A 23,838-nucleotide genomic window follows, 5' to 3' on the forward strand; every position below is an offset into this window, starting at 1 on the left:
ATATATATATATATGTTTGCATAGGCTGATTTAAGAAACACATTTATATTATCATTACTACAACGCAGGATTGTTACATCGTGGATCAAGGTGGGACCAAAATCTATGTCTGGAAAGGAAAAGGGGCCACAAGAGAAGAAAAGCAAACTGCAATGTCTAGAGCTTTGGTAAGTCGTAACCTTGTGTCCCATGTCCCTTTCACTGAGTTAAGTTGGTTTGACCCTCTTTATTCTGTAGTCAAGTATAACTTGCAATCAAAGTATGCAAAGAAGAAATGGCTAGCGTTAGACCAAAGTACCAAATGTCTAAAATGCTAATTCTTTGGCTGTTGCATTCAACAGGAATTCATTAAAATGAAGTCCTATCTGCCCAGTACTAATGTGGAAACCGTTAATGATGGAGCAGAGTCTGCCATGTTCAAACAACTCTTCCAGAAGTGGTCTGTGAAAGACCAATCTATAGGTATGGGGAAGACCTTCAGTGCCAGTAAGATTGGTGAGTTTGTGTAAATGTCCTGATTTTTGGACCTTCTATATCATTTTAATGAGGTGACACTATTATGAGTCCAATGTTTAAAATTAGCATTAAAACATAGTATCACAGTGTGTAAGGCTGAAAAAAACATCCATCCATGGCCCATTTTGAACTCTTTTAGTGAGTTTGCTATTATCACATCTTCAGGCAGAGGGTTCCACAGTCTCACTGCTCTTACAGTAAAGAACCCCTTTCTGTGTGGGTGATAAAACCTTCTTTCCTCTAGACATAGAGGGCATCCCCTTGTCACAGTCCTGGGTATAAAAAGTTGGGGCATTTCTCAGTCTGTTTTGTGCAATTTTACAACCATACTCAAGACATAACTGAGGCCTCGGTCACACGGGTGTCTTTTCGTGCGATTTGCGGAACGCATAACGGATGCGCATCCACAAATCGCGTGACTGGGGCCGACGATTCGCTGAAAAATCTGCACCTAGCAGCGTTTTCAGCAAGCCGGCCCAGCGCTTCCCGCTATCCTCTGCCACAGCTGTGGCACAGCTTTAGCAGAAGAGAACGATGTTCGCCCATTGAATTCAATGGAGCCGGCAATACAGCCGGCTCCATTGAAAGCAATGGGCTGCCGGCAAGCGCTGGATGAATTTTCGGGGACGGGCTTAAAATATAAGTCCTTCCCTGAAAACCATCCTAAAAATGTGTAAAAAAAAAAAAAAAAGTATACTCACCTTTTTCCTGCAGCCGGAGTTCAGCCGCGTCTGTCCGGCAGTTCTCCTGAACTGCTCTCTGTAGTATTTAGCAGGCGGGGATTTAAAATCCCCGCCTGCTGAATGGGCTGCCTCTGATTGGTCACAGCCCTCACCAATCAGAGGCAGCTCTCACTCACCCATTCATGAATTCATGAATGGGTGAGTGAGTGCTGCCTCTGATTGGCTGAGCGCAGGGACCAATCAGAGGCAGCTCTCAGCTGTCATTCAATAGCTGAGAGCTGCCCCATTGAGCGCATATACAAGCAACGATTTGCGCAGAACGCAGTTACATGCGTTCTGCGAATCGGTGTGTCCTAAAATTATCGGCACATAGGCATCAAAAACGGACATGTGACCGATCCCATTGCTTTGCATTAGGTCTATAAATCTGCAGATCGCAAGCGCACCTGCAAATTGGACCTAAAAACGTCTGTGTGGCCGAGGCCTGATACATTGTTTTTTTTTAATAAGTACTAAGTTCATTAATTGTATGAACTTCTATAGATTAGTTCAAAGTGAGGAAACTTGAAGATCTAATGGCTTGACAGTCAGAGATTAGGAGTTATGCTGGTGCATTAGCGAGGCTCGTTCCTGTGTATAAGCACAGGAAAGTTATTGCTGGGATGACTTGTCGGACATCTGCGCCTGACTAGTCGTCCCGTGTAAAAAGGCCTTTAGGATCGGAAATCTATTTTTTTTTGCTAAATCTAATTTTTATTACAGCTAAAGTCAGCCAAGAGAAATTTGACGCCACTTTACTCCATACTAAGCCAGCAGTGGCTGCCCAGGAACGCATGGTGGATGACGGGAGCGGCAGTGTTGAGGTAACTCTACCCATATATTAGAGATTTTTTTTCCTTTTTGTATTTTCTCTTTTTCCTCAGCCTATCAACCATTTTATTTATGTAGGTCTACATCCAGATGTCCACCAAAGTGGGTGCAAAATGTCAACACCACATATGTTATTGAAGGCAGCAGATAGCACACAATGTTCTTATATAGGCTGACAAGTCTCCTCCTCAGTTTTGCTGGTGGTGCACATCCAGTTGCAGGCGGGCGGTATGGGCATGTGCCAGTTGTAGGAGAAGAATGCCCACATAGTCTGGGATGATTTAGTGATCTTGCACTGAGCAGGGGTTGGACCCGATGACCCTGGAGGTCCCTTCTAACTCTACCATTCTATTGTCAATCTACTTGCAATCAGATATGCCCCAGCAAAACTGAGAAAGAGGCTCGTCAGCCTTGAAACATTTCTGTGTTGGCTCCAAGAGAGAAATCAGGTTAAATCCTCTGAGCTTTTTCCCCCCATTGTTTTTATCTCCTTGCATTCCCAATGTTTCAGCTGAGTAACTTTCTCAGTCATACAGAGTGGCAAGAGAATTTACACTTTTAAGTTTTTACTAGTATAGTCTTGTGGCTAACTCAATCTCCATGTAGCATGAACCTTATGAAGCACACGTCAAACACAAGCCCTGCTGGCCAAATCCGGCCCGCCACCTCATTTTATGTGGCCTGCCCTCCGTGCAGCAAGCTAACAGGCATTCCCCTCACCCAGCCTGCAGTTTCAGTCCGGCGTCGGCAGCTGCTGCAGGGTCCGTGACTGCTGACCTCTACCCCCCCCCCCCAATGTGCTGTCCTGTATGCAGCGCAGACACCGAAGTCAGCAGTCACAGACTCTGCGCTGCCGCCGCTAGAACAGAGCTACAGGCTGGGTGAGTGTAATGCCTGTAGGGATGCTGCCGAGCTTGAGACCAATAGTAGGGACACTATTGCTACTGGAACTATTATCGGGGTCACTTATTACTATTTGGGCCAGTATAGGGGACACTATCACTACTGGGACAACTATGGGGGGGTCACAGTTGCTACTAGGACCACTATGGGAGTCACTATTACTATACAGTCTTACAATTAAAATCGGCCCTTGGTGAAAATGAATTTAACACCCCCGTTATATAGGAAGGTATTCTATCGCTCTGTTACTGAGGCATTTAAATAAGTGATGAATATATGAATATTCCTAAACAAGTCTAGTTAATTTTGACTTGACACTCAACCTTGATGGATGGAGTGCTTCAAAGGCCCCTTACTTCATATCTGTACATGATTGATTCATAAACAATTATTGAACTGTAATTGGGCAACTTTATAGATTTGAAGAACTTTATGCATATGATAGATTATTATTATTATTTACAAAATGCTGCCAGGGAAATAAGTATCTGATTCCCACTTGAACTAATATAACGTAACTTTTATTGTGTTACATTAAAGAGGTATTCCTGGACATTCTAAACTGACTATAGTGCTGCAACCCAGGTTGGTATTTCGGTGCAGCTTCCACTGAATTCAATGGGAGCTGTACCTGCATTACCAACCCGGGCCGCTGGACTATGGTTAGTGCTTTCTGCTTCCACCGCTGACCACAGTAAGGCTCCATTCAGACGAACGTATATCGGCTCGGTTTTCACGCCGAGCCGATATACGTTGTCCTCGTGTGCAGGGGGGGGGGGGGAGGGAAGAGCCAGGAGCAGGAACTGAGCTCTCGCCCCCTCTCTGCCTCCTCTCCGCCCCTCTGCACTATTTGCAATGGGGAGAGGCGGGATGGGGGCAGGGCTACGTTCCGAGAATTAGCCCTGCCTCCGTCCTGCTTCTCCCCATTGCAAATAGTGCAGAGGGGCGGAAAGGAGGCAGAGAGGGGACGGGAGCTCAGTTCCTGCTCCTGGCTCTTCCATCCTCCCCCCCCCTACAGATGAGGACGACGTATATCGGCTCGGCGTGAAAACCGAGCCGATATACGTTCGTGGGAATGCAGCCTAAAAGTGGCACCAGTAATCAGCTAATCAGTAGAGATCCAAGCTGTGGGTCCCCACCGATCATCTATTAATAACCTGTCAGTCATCAACAGAAAAAGTTTGCAAAGTTCTTGAATACCCCTTTAACTAATAAAGATGACTAAATCAAAAGTTCATTGAAAACTTAGCACTTATACTGTGTGATGTTGCTACTGTAAATCTAATTGGCTGCTGCCTAATGATTTGCTCCTAAGCTAGTTCATAGAGTAGTTCTATTGATAGACAGTATAGTGGGCGGCTGTATTTAAACAGAAGTCAAACTTATAGAGTATTCTTATTACCAGTAACATGGATGTTTTATCAGGTTTGGAGGATTGAGAATCTGGAGTTAGTACCAGTGGAGTGCGAGTGGTATGGATTTTTCTATGGTGGTGACTGTTACCTGGTGCTCTATACATACCAAGTAAACAAGAAGCCACATTATATTCTCTATATATGGCAAGTAAGTATGTTCTAAATATATATACTAGACATCACCAGTAATTCATGGTGTGTGGCAAGTAGTTAATAATCACATGTGTATTTTACTTATTTTGCAAATAAGGGAGATGGAACAATACCTCTGCAGCACCACCTATTGGAACGCAGCATTCCTGCAAGTCAATGCTAGACTCTTCATACAAGCCTTGTTAACAAATTCTAAGTCATTTTTATAAGGCTTGTATAAAGAATCTAACATTGACTTGCAGGAATTCTGCCTTCTAATAGGTGGCGCTGCAGAGGTATAGTTCCATCTCCCTTATTTGCATATTACCCAGAGGAGCATGAATGGCTTTATGAGTCACCTCACTCACAGACCTTCTAGGACCTAGAGGGAGTTGTCGTTTTGCTGCAAAACTCGGCATGCAGTTATATCTCAGGCAGATAGAGTTGTGCTGCGATTAGATGAACAGTTTTACCACCTGAAGCCGTAAAAGTGATTCCTATAAAAAGGCTCTCAAAGGCTCCTTGTGTGTAGTGACGTCTTCTTCGGCTTATGTAGAGCTTGTTGACCACTAGAACTACAACGCAATCAAAGAGATTTCGCCCAGTTAGCAGAGTCTGAGAGGGGCGCATTATTGGAATGCGAAAGGCTGGATGGTGGTATCAACAAATTGCTCCCTGCCTGGGCCGTTCTGACTGGACTGTTAGGAGGTGTTGGGACTAGTGGATGAGGGCACATAAGGGGACCGGACTCTGGACGCTGTCAACAATTCAGAGTAGCTCACACTATTTCATTGTCTGCCAGAGAAAGGCAGCACCATCATTACTGCCCTGTGTCTGTTGGAACCATTTTGAGGTGCTTAGCTGAAGGACCTTTGGTCTCACAGCGCCCATTATCTGTACTGCCTTTGACACCCAGTTTTGCAACTAGGTTGTCAGAAGCAATGAATGCAGATTTCATTTGGGCACTGACTGCTGCAGTGTTCATGTCTGAAGACCTAGGGGTGAGCGCCTCAATCCTGCCTTTGCTGTGGAGCGGCAGGCACACTGCCCCCACTGCTGGTGTGATGGTCTGAGGGGCATCGCATACAACAGCCTGTCACCCCTAGTAGTGGTACAAGGGACAATGACAGCTCAGCGATATGTTCAGGACATCCTGCAGCCACATCTGTTCCTCTCATGGTGGCTTCCAAGAGGCATTTTCCAGCAAGATAGTGCTTGGCCGCACATACAAGGGGGTCACAGGAAGCCTCCACAACATTGTCACACTTCTGTAGCCTGCCCGATCACCAGATTTATTGCTAATAAAACATGTATGGGACTATCGACAACCCGAACTTCGACAGCCAATGAGTTTGCACAAACTAGAGGCTTAGTTACAGCAAAACTGGATCTATATGCCGCAGGATTCCATACAGAACCTGTATGCCTCCATGCCCACCCATATCATATCTTACATTCAAGATAGCAGTGGTACAACAGGGTACTAGAGCATCCATTCCTGCCCTTATCACATCTTGTACCACCTCTAGCTTGAAAACAACAGGGTACTAGAGCCTCTATTCCCACCTGTATCACATCTTACATCCAAGCTAGAGGTCATACAATGGGTACTAGAACCTCCATGCCCACACGTATCACATCTTGTATCCAAGCTAAAGGCGATACAAGAGTCTCCATGCCCGCTCGTATCAAATCTTTTATCAAAGCTAGATGCGGCCCAACAGGGTACTAGAGCCTCCATGCCCGCAAGTATCACATCTTGTATCCAAGCTAGAAGCGACCCAACAGGGTACTAGAGCCTCCCTTCAAGTGTTCAGTTTTCCGCAATAAATTATCATTTTGCTCTGATATTGTAATCACTTCTTTCAACCTTACAATCACACAGAGAACGTTTCATTAAATTCCAACAACTCCTCCTAGGGAGGGATTGTTTTGACAATGAGTGTATTTAACAGTCACAATTTCATATGACCTTACTTTGCATTGCTTTGATACTGACACCTTCCCTGTAGGGTCGCCGTGCATCACAGGATGAGCTGGCAGCATCCGCGTACCTGGCTGTTCAGATTGATCAGGATTTTAATGGTGAACCTGTGCAGGTGCGAGTCTGCATGGGAAAGGAACCTCGACACTTCATGGCCATATTCAAAGGAAAGCTTGTCATATTTGAGGTAAGCCTGCAGGAGTGTTCTTCACCCAGCTAGACATTGGTTGGCTTGAATACCATGCACGCTTTTCCTGCTTCATGACATAAGTCATCATCCTCCAGTTTTTTTCAGGTTATTGAATTAAAGAATTAATTGCATATTCCTTTTGTAAAATTACGGAATCTTCCTAGCATTTGAACCCGACCCATCAGCTCTCCTGTTATATCTACATTAGTAATACTTGCATGAAATTCCCTATTAAATAAAAATTCTAGAGCATCTTTTTTAGAACTGTGTTGGCCATTCCTCTGTTATTTCTACTGGATATTAATTAATAAATTGACAACTGGGTGTTACTATAGCCCTTACTGATAGAGTGAATCCCTGCAGATTCTGAAAGTGCCAGCACTGATCGGATAGTGACTATTTAAGGTAAGGGCCTATTGGTAACCTACAGCTGTCGATTTAGTCATACACTTCCAAGAGCAATAACAAAGGAATGGCGCAACACAGAATTTTAAGGTATCTAGTTATCTAACCCACGGGTTCTATATGCAAGATTTCTTTACTGCTTGTGCTTTCTTTGGTTGTGCAGGGTGGTACATCTCGAAAGGGTGGTGAGGAACCTGAGCCACCCGTGAGACTGTTCCAAATTCATGGGACAGAACCTTCCAACACAAAAGCAGTAGAAGTTCCTGCAGTTGCTTCTTCTCTGAACTCCAATGATGTGTTTCTGCTCAAGACAGGGCCAGACTATTTCTTGTGGTATGGAAAGGTAAGCATGAAATAGACCAATCCTTGCAGAAGGATAGTAGACCCTGCCGACAATACTTTACAGTGTACATGGAAAGGGGGAAGGAGGGAAGTAGGTAAGGATATAAGGTACCCATATAGGGGTGGCAGCAGGGTTACTGTAGATTGTAGGCCTTTCTGAAGAGATGGGTTTCAGGGTTTGTTTTTTTTTTTAAAACTTTACCAGGTAGTGAGGAGTTTGATGTACTGGGGTAGTAAGTTCTAGAGTATAAGTGACGGATGAAGAAAATCCTGGAGACAATTATGTGAGGAGCACAACAGTGGAGAGCAGAAGATGAGATCTTGCAACGACCAGAGATTATGTGTTGGAAGGCATTGAGACATTAGGTCAGAGATGTATAGGTCAGCCTTGTATAACATTGATAATATCTTAACCTGGATTCTCTGGGCAATAAGTAACTGATGAAGGGGTTAGAAGAGGGGTGAGGTGGAAGAGTAATAAGGGAAGAGGTGGATTAGTCGGGCAACATAGTTGAGGATGGATTGGAGAGGTGCAAGAGCAGGATGTTGCAGTAGTCTAGACGGGCATGCACTAGCATTTTTATATGGCATAAGTTACAAGCTCATTGTCTCCCATGCTTCTTGTCCCTATCTGTTACATAATGTATACATGTTATTTGGAAGGCAATCCATGAGTATATACAGTATTCACACGAGCTCACATATCTGTATTATATTTAAATTCATTCTGCTTCATGTAACAGGGCTCAAGTGGAGACGAACGAGAAATGGCTAAGCAGTTGGCAGCCATTTTGTCTGATGGCAGTGAAGAGACATTGGCAGAAGGGAAGGAGAATGCCCAGTTTTGGGAGATTCTAGGAGGAAAGGTGCCATATGCTAATGACAAGAGGTATCTCACATTATTATCAAGGTGCTAGGAAACAGCTCTGTGCATGGTACAAAATCATTTATCTTGTGAGGGAATAAGGCCCAAGATAAAAGGAACTTACGTGGCACATTCAACAACCAGAACACACTTAAAAGGCTACTTGGGTTAACAATGTTCTCCACCTATATCATGTATTGCATAATAAAAGACAAGCCTGTTAATGAGGGTCAATTCATGTTTCCACCATTCTTTGTCATTAATCAGATTTTTGGATAAATAATTGTAGGCTAAGGGTATTTAAAAAGCCATTTACGAGGGGGTGCTGATAAGTCTTTGGCTTTGTGTTCTTTTTTTGTTTCTATGGTAATGAATGTTACATCACATGGGAGCCTTATGTGTATAATATCTGTTTTCAAAATTTTGTGTTTGTGGCTTATGGCAACAGTGATCTAGGCACGACGGAAAACAAAATCAGAGAGTCTAAAGTGATATTCACAGCAAATGAGAGCAGAAGAGTGATAAAATTCTTGTTTCTGCAAGGAAAGTCCGTGAAGGATATTCATGGTCATATATGTCGCAGACGTTGGGGGATCAATGCCCTTCATATTCTACAGTTAAGAACTGGGTGGCCACTTCAGCACCAATGATGAGGAATGTTCTGGACGACTGAGAGAGGTTGTTGTTTCGGAGATTGTCGATGCTGTCTACAACCTCATACTGGAGAATCAGCGAATTTCAGCTAAAGGAATAGCAGACATCATGGGGATTTCTCATGAACATGTTTGTGTCATTATCCATGAACATTTGAACATGAAAAAGCTATCTGCAAAGTGGCTCCCCAAATGTTTGACCACAGATCAGAAAAGCATGCAAGCAAAAACTTCCCGGTCCATTTGTCAGCGTTTCCTGACTGATAAGAACTTCCTGGATCGGCTGGTCACTATGGATGAGACCTGGATCTATTTGTATGACCCTGAAACCAAGGAGCAGTCAAAAGAGTGGAGGCACAGTGGTACTCCTCGCCCAAAGAAGTTCAGGGTGCAAAAGCAGCCACTAAGGTGATGACGTCTGTGTTCTGGGATAAGGAGGGTGTGCTGCTAGTGGACTACCTTTAAAATGGTTCCACCATCAATGCAAGGTATTACATTGAACTTTTGGACCAATTGAAGGCAGCTCTGAAGGCCAAAAGGCGTGGCAAGCTATCCAAAGGAATCTTGTTCCTGCAAGACAACACCTCCGCTCACACTGCACAAGCGACCACAGCAAAACTGGTGGAGCTAGGCTTCCAGCTGGTTGACCACCCACCTTATTCACCAGATCCAGCTCCCTCCGACTATCATCTGTTTCCAAACCTGAAGAAACACCTCAAGGGTACCAAATTTCACACCCTTTCTGATGCCATGGCTGCTACGGATGACTGGTTTGAGGCACAACCGAAATCCTTCTTTTTGCAAGGCTTACAGAACTTGGAATACCAATGTAAGAAGTGTGTTGACATCAGTGGAGAGTATGTGGAATACATGTAAAGTTTCATCTTCCTATCTCGTTTCTTTCTGGGTAAAGCCAAAGACTTATCAGCAGCCCCTCGTATATCCAATCAAATGTATATAGTTGCATTTAGCATTGCCTAACTAAAAGTTATAACTAATTATATACTATATGTATATAATATAATTATATTATAATGTATTGCTTTATTTGACAGTGTGGATCTTGTCTGATCAACGGTTATCTGAATCTTAAGAGAGCAAAACCAAATGTTATAAAAGTATTGCCGCCAGTGGCCTCGATATAGTGTGCTTCAGTGCTATTATGTAGAGACAAAAATAATTGAAACAGACAGCACGGCATGTATTTTTGCACAATTTGGTATACCTGACACATGCACCTCAAGTGGTTTCTAATAGAAACTTTTATTATTGGCCTGTATGATGGAACAAAAAAAGTTTCCTTTGTTCCCAAGTCCTGCTGAACTATACCTTCATAAACAGATTAAAAGACCCTAAAAATAAAGTAATGTGTAAAAATAATAGTCCATTTTATTTATGTGAAAACTAGATATTATATATCTTGATATGAATGCATTTTGTAACTATCTGATGTTCCCTACAGGCTTCAACAAGTGGTTGTAGATGTCCTTCCTCGGTTGTTTGAATGCTCCAACAAGAGTGGGCGCTTTGTTGTAACAGAAGTCATGGACTTCAACCAAGATGACCTTGACCCAACTGATGTCATGATTTTGGACACATGGGATCAGGTTAGACTGAAACAGATATACCATAACACCAGGACAGTCATCATTGGAAGCTGGGGAGAAGACAGGGCATAGTGGAGAAACCAAGCAAATGGGTCTCCTGTTCTGAACCAAAGCAATAAGCCGCTCTAGAGGAAAGTGTCCAGCTCTAGCAGGTCTGGGATGTCCATGCATTACATGGATGGCCATTGTATTGAATGGAAGGCATTGTAATGCTACATTTCTCCTGCAGTGAGAACTGCAGGGAAAATGTATAGCCAAGTCCATCTTCCCATGACAATTAAAGGAGTTTATAGAGGTCGGAGTGGCAGTGATCACCTCATCATTGTGCCAGTTTTTACTTAAAATGAAGGTGTCTTTGCGAGACAACCCCTTTAAAGTATACACAATGTTTTATCTAATATCAGTATTCTAACATTACAATATAAATACTGTACTAACTGTTGACATTACAATATTATATTTTGTAATTATATTATTGGCAGCAACTAAAAAAACTCTTCTGGCAGAATAAGACAAGACAGGAGGGGCGTTGGTATTGTTGATAGTAAGTTTGCGACAAACTCATGAAGTGGAAAGTTGTAGTTAGTAGGAATAAGTTAACAAAGTAATATGAAAGTTACAGTATGTATCTTCTGGAGTAGTTTCTTTAAGGAACCTAATCCATAATATCTTTATATGACCAGAGAAACTATAATGAGGTTAGTCACTAAAACAACATTATATTTCTTTCCCTCCTCAAGATATTCCTTTGGATCGGAATGGAGGCAAATGACACTGAGAAGAAGGAATCAGTTGCCACTGCTATGGATTACCTAAAGACTCACCCCGGAGGTCGAGATCCAGAAACCCCCATACTCGTTATCAAACAGGGATTTGAGCCACCAAACTTTACTGGATGGGTCTTGGCTTGGGACCCACAGAAATGGAGTGTGAGATACAATATAGTTATAAGTTACTTTTTCATAAGTTGTTACTTTTTAACAGACAACAGAACATAAAAAACACAATTTCAAGCTTATCTCTATTAATAAAGCCCAGGTAGGGAATGCTATGGCTGTTTTGTTAGGTGAACAAGCATGCTATCCTCACCGGGCAGAACAACTATTTTAACGCTGTTACTACAATTAGTGCTGAGTTTAGGCTGGTTTCACACAAACCGAGAAAATCACGCAAGATTTTTGCGTTGTGAGACGCACTAATCTCGCAAAAATATCAACCCCATTATTTTGAATGGGTTCATACACTTGAGCGTTTATTTTTCCTGCATAGCACCGCGATGTGATGCAATGTAGGAAAAAAAATTTGCAGCATGTCCTTTCTTTTTGCGATATCTCCCATGGCATGAAATGGGGCTGGCGGCAGCAGCGTCGGCCCCATTGATAACAATGGAGGAACTCCATGATCCACTCCCACGGCCCTGACAGCTGCGGCAGAGGATTCCTTCAGTCCCACTGTGATGCAAGGCTGCTTCCAGGTGAAAACGCCTTGCATCTGCGGGTTTCCCATGGATTGCGAGAGCAATATAAGGCTGTGAATCACGGCCCAATATCGCCTGGGCGAAACTAGCCTAAGTCAGAGCTGATGAGGAAACAGAATGGCCACTACATTTGCACTAAATAAGGGCTTTTAACTTTAACCATTGAGAGTACACTTTACTGACCACAAAGTTAAGGCTAATTTCACACGGGCGAGGGCGATATCGGGCCGTGAACCATGGCCCGCTATTGCACTCGCCATCCATGTAATAGCCCCAGTGAGTCAATTTCATGTGAAACAGCCTTGCATCACTGCTGGGCTGAAGGAATCCCCCGGAACTACTGTTAAAGCCGCATTAGAGGATCGCAGCGCCGGCCACATTGGGTGATATCGCAGGAAGATAGAACATGCTGCCATGTGTTTCCTGCATAGCATCGCAGCTCAGTGCCATGCAGAAAAACATCGCTCATTTGTATGACCCCATTCTTTTGATTCACAGCCCTATATCGCCCTGACAGTTCTTCTGAAACCCCATAGAGAGGAGTGAGGCTGCAGCAAAAAAAAAAAAAGAATTGACATGCCGCTGAATTGAATTCCGCGCTGCATTCTGCAGTAGTCTAATTGCCAGGATATACAACTTTATGAATAACATAACACTAATAGTACTAATCTATTTGCATCTCTAATTGCTCTCCAGAATGGTAAATCTTATGAGGAGCTGAAGAAGGAGCTAGGCGACTCCACAGCCATTCAGAGAATTACAAAGGTATATTTTTTTTTCTTGTAAACTGACTTTAGTTTTAAGGCCGGCTGCAGACGACCGGATTTGCATTGCAGAATCCGAACCAGGTAGAATTCCCCAGCAAATACCACCCATAGCATGCTGTGGAAAAGTGTTTTTTCCTGCACACGAACGGACACCAACTGCGATTTTCTGCTCGCGGAGGACGAGAATCGCAGCATGCTCTATTTTAGTGCGGTGTCCGCACGGACTGCTTCCATTAAAGTCAATGGAAGCCGTCCAACCCATGGCCCATCTGCAATTAACATTGTGGGCAGGTCATAGATTTCGCGTTATTGCCTATCGATGGTGCAGGAAAATCTGTACTGTGCATGTCCGACGGTGGGAACATCCGCAGTACAGAAGAATTCAAGAAATGACAGGTAGACTGGGTTACCGGCCAGACACAGGGTCGGATTCTGCTGTGGGATCCCGCATCCAGTATCCGACCTGGTTGTGAGCAGCCGGCCTAAAGTGTATCCTGCAACAATTTTTTTTCCTGTAAATAAACAGCATGAACAGTGATAAAAAAAAACCTTTGCAATATATATTATAATGAAATGCCTTTTTCTCCACTTATCATACATATGTCTTTCCTCCTCCTGCCCCCTATACTGTTTATTCACTCTTAATTAACTGGTAAATCCAGCTTAAGAGTAGCAGATATCGATTATCAGCTTAATTCCTTGCTGCCCATAGAAGTCTATGGAGAGGAGGTAGAAGAGGGACACAGGCACGCAGAGATGAAGCTACTGCTTCTAGTAAATGCTGTACTGTTTCAGCCCAGTACTGAATTCACAGCTATACTTCTTAGTGCTGCTGCTTCCATGTGTGAGAGTATGAGAGAGTGCAGTAGGATCTCCTCTCCTCTGTGTGCAGTGCATGAGAGACGTAACAGATATTTCTCCACCCACTAGCTCAGGGAAGATTGAGAATTAGGGCTAATTTACACTTCCGTATGTGACTTTTGCCCAAGATTCTTGGATGCAACTCACATTGGCCAGCACATGGACACATGGTCTGTTCTATTCAAGCGGCAGATACAGTAAACAATGCGTGTCCTACTCTCGTCAGATGGAAATAACACACGCTACAATAACACTGCAGTTTAATAAACTGTTTCTTGCAGGATATCAATGGAATGGCTGTATCTCCTAGTACACCAAGCCCAAGCTCTACCTTCCAATGCTTCCCACTTGAGGACTTAAAAGGAAAGCAGAAGCATGAGCTTCCAGAAGGGGTAGATCCCGCCAGGAAAGAGGTGAGATGGCTGGCAGACTGGGTGATAGCATGACCAAGTGGACACAACATGGCTTCAAACTATAATAAGATCTATCATTTAACTGACAAATTCAGCCCTACTACATCTGTAGGTAGAACTACTCCAATGTTTCCTAATATTTGCCTCTAATATAACAGCACTTATTTGTCAGACTATAAAATGCACTTTTTAGCAAAAACCTTGCTGAAAATGCCTGCATCTTATGGTCCGAAGTCAGGAGGGTCTGGTTGTGGCAGATGTTCCTGACCACTTCCTTAATAACTGGGCAGGACACTGATAAAGCACCCTGCCAGATCACTGAGCTATTGCACATTCCTCTTGTCTCATCTTCCTTTTCAGCACTGATCTGTGTGAACAGTGCAGGGAGGAGAGGAAGCAATTCCAGGGAGACTTGCTCTTAGAGAAAATTACTTACCACCCACCCTGAAGGTCCCCCTGAAATCAGCACACCATGGCACGATCAGCAGGGTCAACAGTAAGGGTACATTCACATGTGTACCTATGGCCCCTGCTTTATTTTTGTTGTTTGGCTCCATCCGTACTGTGCAGCAAAGTTAACAAAAAAAAAAACAAGTAAAACAAAACATACCATAAAAACAAAACATAAAGCATTACAAGCAGACATGTTGCACAAACATTTACATGGAAAGCAAAAGGTAGTGATGTATTTACATGCGCTATTGCAATTTGTTTCAATGTTCAAATAAAGGGAGAACAGACTAAGGACTCGTTCACATCTGTGTCTGAGGTTCTGTTCGGAGCCCCACTTGCAGTTTTTTTTGTCAAAATGCGGATGGAATAGCGCTGCATGCTGTTCTATTCGATTCATAGGGCAGATCCATTTAAGACAGTGATCTGTTTTCCTGCTCTTGTGACAGAGCAGGAAAATGGAATCCATAAACACCAATGTGAAGGACCCCTAAGAATATCAGGAGTGGACTGTTAGCTATTAACCCCCTCAACTATTGTAGACGACCAGGGAAGGTTCAATTAGTATAAAAAGGGCTTTTCTTTGTTCACACCAAAAAATAAGCAGCGTGGTCTATTTTTCTGCACATTTGCACACAAAAATAGCATATATTGAACTAATTAACTTAATTGCCCATTTCAATGAATGGGAGCACGGTTATGTGTTTTTTGTATAGTAAAAAATGGGAATGCAGCTCAGTGCATGGGCACACTGGGCTGGCTAACAGTTAAATAGTGGGATGACCAACCTGCACTTATCTACTATTAACTGTTTCCAATAGATTTATTTTTTCTCATCCATTCTTCCCAGCTCCAAATAAATTGGAGCTGGAAAGAATGGATGAGAAAAAAAATACATTTTCCCTTCACCCACCTGATCTGACAGAGTTCAGGATGGTGCAGGTGCTCACTGCACCGTGGGGGGAATGCGGAAGTAATACTTCCGCATTCTCCCTTCTGCCTCCCAGCTCAGTGATCATGTGACCGCTGGGGTCAGGTGGCACCCAGCGGTCACATGATCGCCGGGCCGGGAGGCAGAAGGGAGAATGCGGAAGTATTACTTCCGCATTCCCACCACGGTGCAGGCTCCCGGCTCGGCGTTCATGTGACCGCTGGGGGGTCAGGTAACACCGGCGTTCACATGATCGCCGGCCGGAATCTCTCTGCATTACATAGCGCTAATTGAGCGCTATGTAATGTGTAAAGGAGAAGGCAGAAAGGGTTAAAAACCCTTTCTGCCTTCTCCTCGGGGGTCCTTGATGAGGATCAGTGCAGGAGTGCATCTGCACCTGATGTGTCTGACGATCGGTTGCAGGTGCACTCCTGCACTGCAGTGTCAGGCCTGCCCCGACATCGGAGCTGTGGAAGAAAATGATGATGTCGGGGCAGGCCCGACATTGGATTGGAAAGGGTTAATGGCCTTAAAATTACTACTATTGTGTCTAAATGCACGTTGAAGTGCATTTAGACACAAAGATTATCGCTCAAAAGATGGCTTTTGAGCCATCTTTTTGCATAATCTGCTAATTGGTACTAATGACTATTAGTACTAATTAGTACCCTGTGAGCTGTCTGGAGCTGAATTTATTCAGAGGACCGCCCACTGTTCTCTGAATAAATTCCCTTTGTTCTGCCGCCAGGGCTGACAGCTGAGAACAGCTGATACAATGCAATCAGCTGTTATTAGCTCTTCCCCAGGCAGAACACAGCGTGCGGTCCGTCTCAGCTGTTCTGCTGAACAACGCATTTCAGGCCAAACTGAAGTTGATCGTTCGGCAGAAAACTGAAAGATGGGCACATTTACACGCAACGATTATCGCTCAAAAGATGGCTTTTGAGCTAATTTTGAGCGATAATCGTTGTGTCTAAGTGGGCCTTTAACCTCAGAATAGGCTATCAAGTGTTTACAACTGAATGCCCACTTTAACTTGCTTTCTGCTTCTATCACAGAGCTACCTCTCGGACCGGGATTTTATTGCTGCATTTGGAATGACAAGGGGAGAATTTTCTGCATTACCTTCCTGGAAACAATTGAATTTAAAAAAGCAGATTGGACTGTTCTAACCTTCCATCCACACTGCACGAGCCCGGCGTCCTGGGAATTACCAAAGATCATCTATCTGTATGTGTTAAAGCACAAGACATATAGGGGAAGACAGAAAAGACCATATCATGAAGCTGCACTCACTATATACTCCTCTCGAGCCTTAAGCCATGTAAATTACATTATACTATATTGTACAAGTCCTGAGATGCTATCGGCTGGGCTTAGACAGTGAGCTCCTGCGTATTCCCAGCATGCTTTGCTCTGGGAGAATTACTTGCGTGTCAAAAGTCCAGTAAAGGCATTCCCTTCTGCCTTTTTATACATAATATACATGGATTAAGCTACTTTTTGTGTTACTTTCATGTGTTTTTTTAAAGTGCCATGAATAGTAAAGCCTAATTACCATTTATTTCAGTTGGTGCAAACAAATAAGTATGCTTTTTATTTTGTTAACTTTGCCAATATTTGGAATAAAATTCTGAATGTATGCAAGAACGTGTGCCCGAGTGGTTCAAAAACTAGGTTTCAATGAAAATATATATTTATTGCACAAGTAACGTGTAGAGCCAAGCCGGATGTTCCCTACACACTATGCCAGTGGGTAGGGATTAAAATGGAAGCGGAAAGAAACGGGAAAAGTATTTTTAGGCTAGTTTTGACAGTATTTTTTAATACAGTTTTTTTTTGTTACCGCACACAGTCTTAGGGAATATTCCCACGAGCGTATATCGGCCGGCGTTTTCACGGCCGGCTAATATACGCTTCTCTCCTTCCCTCTGAATGGTTTGAAATGGGAGTGAGTGGGATGGGGCGGAGCTAAGCTCCCGTCCCTTCCCCATAGCCAGCAATGGGAGTGGGTGGGAGAGAGCGGAGCTTAGCTCTGCCCCTGTCCCCTCCCATTGCAAGCGCAGGAGTGGAGCAGAGAGGCAGAAAGCCGGTGAGTGGGAGGGAAGCGTATATCGGCTGGCCGTGAAAACGCCAGCTGATATATGCTCGTGGGAATAAGCCCTTAACCAAAAGTCCACTGGAATAAAATGTGGTGCTTTTTTGGCTGTCATCCCACTACAAATGGCAAGCAGAGATTTGTGCCATAATTTGTGTGAAGCTGTTCTCCAAGTTATAGTAAATCTGACTTGGGCGGTCTCTTGCCCCTCCCACTGAAACCCCATTCCCTTTTTCTCACCATTTTTGAAAACTTCAGCCCAACCATAGCAAGTGCCAAAATCTGACTATTTTTGTGTCATAAAGCTTTTGATAACTTTCCCCCAAAGTGTTTTGGCTTGTGTTTTATTGGGGTCTACTTTGCAGCATGATTTAGGTATAGCATTTTTTCAGTTTTTTTATCCCCCATATAAGCTTCCCCAGAGGAATTGAAAATCACATATTACATTTGAAACTGTCAAAATGTTGCGAATTGTAATTGTGCTTTTTCCCCTATGTACTATAAAACATCAGAAAATATCACTTTGTAAAGGAGCCCTTAACGAGGTTGCCATCTTTGCAGGTCAAAGGATCTTATGGCCAAGAAGGTAGTCACTATTAAACACATGGCCAATACTGGCCCTTCCATTACCCAATAGAAGGCCGTAGTCAACAGTATCCTTCCTTATGAAAAAGTATTATACAATAATTGTAAATAACCACAAAAAGTTGGACTCCATTCTGTCTATCCTCAAGCACCCTCGAGTCTGCTCCGTGCTAGGCTAACTGCACACGGGTGAATCACGGCTCGAAATCGCACTCACCAATATGCAATAACAAAACTGCCTCGCATCACTTTGGGGAAGTAGAGGACAGCAGAGTGTCTCCCATTGTTTTCAATTGGGGAACCTCACATCGTGTGCGCCTAGCGTGTTGTATAATGTTGCCACCGGCCCCATTAAAAACGATAGGCGATGCAAGGGCACACCCAAAGATAGAACGTGCCGCAATTTGTTTGCCTATCAAGAATGGGGTTCATATTCGTGTGAGATCTGTGCATTTCACAACGCGAGAATCTCGCCCGACTTAAGCCGGCCTTAGTCTTAGAGCTCTTTCACACGTGTATATCGGCCACCGTTTTCACGACCAGCCAATACGCTATGATCTGATGCATTGGAAGCCAATGCATCAGATCACATGGCCGTGTTCCTGCGACGTAAACGCACCCAGTCAGGCCAATATAGCACTAGGCGCTTTTACGCCGGGCCAAAATGATAGTCCTGGAACTATCTTTCCGGCTGGAATGCGTCGGCCGCTGCATGGGCTCCTACGGGAGCCAATAAAAGAGGCCAGGGAAGGGAGGTGGGAGGGAGTTTAGCAGCGTGACTGCTAAACTCCATCCCTCTTCTCTCCTTCCCTCCAGCTGTTTGCAGTGGGAGGGGGCGGGACAGGGGCAGAGCTAAGCTTCGCCCCCTCCCATTGCTAGCTGAGGACAAGGTGAGGGGGCAGAGGGAAGGAGAGAGGAGGTGAGCCAGCGAGGGGAAGGCAAGGGGAGGCAATTGCATTATGGCCTTGGCATATTTCCGCAATGAGTCCGTGCCGTCTGAACGGGCACACAAACATCAGATTTGTGCGCTCGTTCATGCGTTTTTACGGCGCCGGCGGGCGCACGTAAAAACACCTACAGTCGTGTGAAGGAGACCTTAACTGTGGAGTTGTGGTAAGTTAAGCTAAATAGTTAGATGGGTGGTCTTGTATGGTCTACTCGGTCTCATTCGTGTATTGGTGACACATGCTGTGCATTTGCTCACTTGGTCAGGCCATCACTTTCTGACTCGCATGCGATGTATCCAGCCTTTGAATGCTGGTTTGTTATTGTTGCCTTTTGTTATGCGAAGCATCTGAACATCTCAAATGAACCAAATTCAATAAAAGGCCCCATTGTGCTGCAAAGAAGGGTTTCTACTCCACAAAGCTGCCGACATTCATGCATTGCAGAAGAAATAATCAGATGTTGAGTGTTAATCCTGTGATAGGAACTTACCAAATTACAAAGATGCCAACGATCATGCTCCTCAGTGGAAAGAATTCCTTACTTGGGCTTCCATCAAATGTGGCCCAATATTGCGCTCGCGCAATCTCCCCATGGACAGAGTTTTCACAATGAAGAAGGCTCTAAAGTTTTGGTCTTTGGTTAGAACCATAACGTAGGTACAACTGACCTCCCTATAAAACTTTCCATTGAGTCTTTAAAGGTGTTGTCACACCACAATGTTTTAAGGCCTTAAAACAGGTACAGGTCATAAGACATTGATTTATGGGGTTCAGCCGCTGTGTTGACCCACCAATGCTCAAAAGTATCTGCTCACTCCAGGAGAAGAGCTGAGACATACAGTATATATGGGTTTGTTTGCAAAATCCTCAAAATTCGTATTTGTCACTTAAAGGGGTTTTGATGGGTTTCCATTTGGCAGTAAAGTTGCTGAAATCATCATAATATTGAACATGCACAGTAATTGTACATTCACCGACCTCCTCTGCCTGTTCCCTTGCCATCACTGGCAACGCTGGCTCTTTAAAACATTTCTGTGGGTGGTCCTGGAGCTGTGAGGTACTAAAAATAATTCCCATGAGCACACTGTGACCTTGTGTGTAGCTCCTCCCACCAGACTCCTCAACCTGTACAGTCTGCCTACTACAGTGTGAGTGTGTGTGTGTGTGTGTGGGTGGGTGTGTGTGGGTGTGGCTGTGTGTGTGGGAACCTGAGCCTAAAGGATCAATAAAATGGTGTAGAAAGTTTGTGTCTGTGTGAGGCTGGATTCAAACGAACGTATATCGGCTGGCTTTTCACATCCAGCTGATATACATTGTTTCTCTCTGCAGGGGGGGGGGGGGGGGGAGCCTGGAAGAGCCAGGACCAGTGCTCTGAGCTCCCGCCCCTCTGCACTATTTGCAATGGGGAGAGGTGGGACAGGGGGTGGGGCTAATTCGTGGAACTTAGCCCCACCCCATCCCACCTCCTTTCATTACAAATAGTGCAGAGAGGCAGAGAGGGGGTGGAGAGGAGGCAGAGAGGGGGCGGGAGCTCAGTTTCTGCTCCTGGCTCTTCCAGCCTCCCCCCCCCCCTGCAGATGAGGACACCGTATATCGGCTCGGCGTGAAAACCCAGCTGATATACGTTTGTCTGAATCCAGCCTTATGTTGTTTATCTATGTCACTGCAACTCTCATATACTAGTGTCCCCATATATACGGACAGGAAGTACATTATATGTATAGACTGATATTCAGTACGCACACTTTCTATAGGTATCAAACTACTAGCGACCACCTGTCCTTCCATGGGCGAGTTACATGCGCTGCCCCGATCGCATGACTGACATCAAAAGTCCTTCATCCCGAGACAGTGAGTTACATGCTCCGCCCCTGATCACATGACTGACCTCATCACAGGTCCTGATAGATATATATATATTATATATAGCAATTGAGGCTGTGATGACATCACAGTCATGTGTTTAAGGGCGGAGCATGTAACTCCCTCATGATGATCAGGGGCGGAGCAAGAGTGAGTTACAAGCTCCACCCCTGATCTGCACCAAATGGCATGGACTCTGCCTCAGGAGATTAGTAGTAAATCTTCTGTATGTAAACATGAAGGCTGCTATTAGGCGCAGCATCTCTATGCTGCAAACCACCAGTGGAGCTCCACTAGTTTCGGCCAGCACCTTGACTCTTCAGTGATAGAACTGAGAAGTCCTGGTGTCGGTCTGTGGTGGAGAGAGGCTATGTGCAGTAGCAGCCGAAGGGTACATTCACAAGGAGGACTTTTCCATTTGATTTTTGGACTTATTTTTCAGGAGGAAATAGAACCCTATCAGTTGAATGGTGTATTCACATGGATTGGTTTTGTTCGGATGAATAGTCTGAGAGGTAAAAAGAAACAAAAAGTAAATGAAAGAAAACAAACAAAACAACGCAGCATGTCCGATCCAAACAAAAATAGCATCTACGTGTTGCCACGCACATTAGACAGCACCCGATAAGCTGTCCGACGCACGTTGTGCAACTATGCAATCGTTCGTGTGAGTTTAGCCTAAGGCTGGGTTCACACAGGGCGGATTTGCTGCCGTTTTGTCGCAGTTTGCATATCCGCACTGCGGCAAAACCGCTGCGTTTGCAGTGCAATGCAGCACAAATGAGTTTTGCAAAAAAGCTGTTCTACCAGGGCGGATTTTTTCCGCACAGCCGCAGTGCGGAAATGCAACTGCGGCGCGGTTTTCAAAGATGCAGCATGTCCATTCTTCCGTCTTTTCCGCAGTGCTTTTTTGTCCATAGACCTCTATGGACGCAGCAAAATCCGCGGCAAAAAGGAAAAAAACGCTTGCGGATTTTTCCGCAAGAAAATCCGCAAGCCAAAATTAACCTTTGAAGCGGTTTTGCCGCAGGAGCACTTCTTCTGTGGCAAAACCGCAGCAAATCCGCCCGGTGTGAACCCAGCCTAAGACCACTGCTCAGAAAACACCACTAGACATCAAAGCATTTTTACCACAGCTTTAAGCGGTGTATTTGAATGCATAAAACTCAAAAACGCTGAAAAATAGGGCAGCACTTGAAAATCGCGGCATTAGAAACGCCACCTTCAAACGCAGGTCTGCAAAGCCCAATTGAAAATCAATAGGAGCACTGTACCACGGCGCTCGGAGTCTGTGCTAATCGCAGTAAAAAGTGGTGTGTGAGTGGCCTAAGGGCGCGTTCACTCTGCCAGATTTGCTGCGTATTCTTCCCTGCAGAGAAATCCACAGCAAATCTGCTCCGCTGTGTGCGGTTGTTGTAGTGGATCTGCAGCAGATTTCACCCTTTATTTGAACTGAAGTGGTGAAACCTACTGCAGATCTGTGGCAAACCCAATGCCACCAGTACATGCCAACTCCCCTACGCATGTATTTGTACACATCAGTGGTACTGGCTTACTACTTTTGCCTGTTTTAATTACATCTGACATGAGGAAACCATAACAAGTCTGGCCTTTATGTATTAGGAGGAGGCTTCCCCATATACATAAAAAAAACCTTTATTTCTAAAATCCCATTGGTGGTTCAATGAAACTGGGGTTTGACAGCTTGCACGGGGGTCTCAGCTGTCTTACAGATCGGCAGCTGGAGGAGCAGACAGCGCATATGCAGCCGTCTCAGCTTTCAGAGCGGTGATTGTGGAACGGACGGAAGGAGCGTAGAGTGCATGCGCAGCCCAGTCCCTCTATGAAATATCGCAGCAGCAGGCAGGATCGGGCTGCACCCTCATGACTTCTGCAGGGAGAGCGGCATTATTGAGCATGCGCCATCTCACTGTGGAAGAGAGCTTTAACAGAGCGGGACTCGAGCAGCCACAGAAAAAGTATAGCTGCATATGCTCGACCATTGTCCATGGAACTACAGCATTTGTCAATGGGCAACTGTGTAATGATCCCAATTCCTGCATTTTCCTGAAAGTGCTAGTTAAAATATACAACAATAAACATGTTATTAACCCGTTTAGGACCAGCCACAGTAAATTTACGGCGGCTGGTCCTGGGCTTAGAGCACCGCCGATAGTAAAATTACGGCGGTGCTCTAAGTCTCCTGCCTCTCTGCAATCAGTCAGAGGCAGGAAAGGGTTATCAGCTGTTAGTTACAGCTGATAACCCAGAGCAGAAGGCAGGAGGGGAAAGTGAAAGTAACATGTACTTTCACTACGGGAGCCTCGGGGGGTCATGTGACCTCCTGGGATTCCCTGCTACAGCAGAGCTGGAGGGTCAGACTAAACCCTGGCAGCTCTGCAGGTGACTAATGTCACCACAGGGGTTGCTTTCCCCTGTAACTAGGGCTTCTATGGACGCCCCAGCTACAGTGGGAAAGTGTCAAATAAAGAAAAAATATGTAAATGTCCCCCAGAGGTCTTATATGACGTCATGGGGGGCATAGATAGTAAAAAACCTGATTACATAAATAAGTAAAACAAAACAACAGAATAAAACAACAATACATACATAAGAAAGAGAATAACACAAAGCAGACGCCAACAAAAACCGTCGCCGTATGCGCCCTGTTAACCGAAACCATACGTACTATATATCAAAACGTCCAAAACAAATAGAGGAACCCATTCCCATACTTTATTTTAGTGTAAATATAAAAATAATTGTAAAAAAGTTATAAAATGTTAAAAAAATTATTTTTTTGAAGCTTCTTACCCCCAATAATACTAAAAAACGGAAAAAAAAGTCAATGAAAAAGCTATAAAAAAAATAGTCCTATATG

General features: G+C 44.4%; 1 protein-coding gene across 3 annotated transcripts in view; it reads left to right on the forward strand.

Annotated features, from left to right (window-relative positions):
• The window catches only part of AVIL (advillin), a 67,581-nt gene extending 50,461 nt beyond the window's left edge, over positions 1-17,120 (forward strand). For all 3 annotated transcript variants that reach the window (XM_066584388.1, XM_066584387.1, XM_066584389.1), the window contains exons 9-20: positions 69-167; positions 342-495; positions 1,962-2,062; positions 4,398-4,535; positions 6,532-6,690; positions 7,262-7,441; positions 8,184-8,329; positions 10,421-10,565; positions 11,306-11,494; positions 12,739-12,807; positions 13,952-14,083; positions 16,523-17,120. In XM_066584388.1, coding sequence (XP_066440485.1) covers positions 69-167; positions 342-495; positions 1,962-2,062; positions 4,398-4,535; positions 6,532-6,690; positions 7,262-7,441; positions 8,184-8,329; positions 10,421-10,565; positions 11,306-11,494; positions 12,739-12,807; positions 13,952-14,083; positions 16,523-16,636 — 1,626 coding nt within the window. In that variant the 3' untranslated portion in view covers positions 16,637-17,120. The remainder of the gene's footprint in view (positions 1-68; positions 168-341; positions 496-1,961; positions 2,063-4,397; positions 4,536-6,531; positions 6,691-7,261; positions 7,442-8,183; positions 8,330-10,420; positions 10,566-11,305; positions 11,495-12,738; positions 12,808-13,951; positions 14,084-16,522) is intronic.
• Positions 17,121-23,838: the final 6,718 nt, after the last annotated feature.

This window comes from Eleutherodactylus coqui, chromosome 1, assembly GCF_035609145.1.
Source record: "Eleutherodactylus coqui strain aEleCoq1 chromosome 1, aEleCoq1.hap1, whole genome shotgun sequence".
Classification (NCBI taxonomy): Eukaryota; Metazoa; Chordata; class Amphibia; order Anura; family Eleutherodactylidae; genus Eleutherodactylus; species Eleutherodactylus coqui.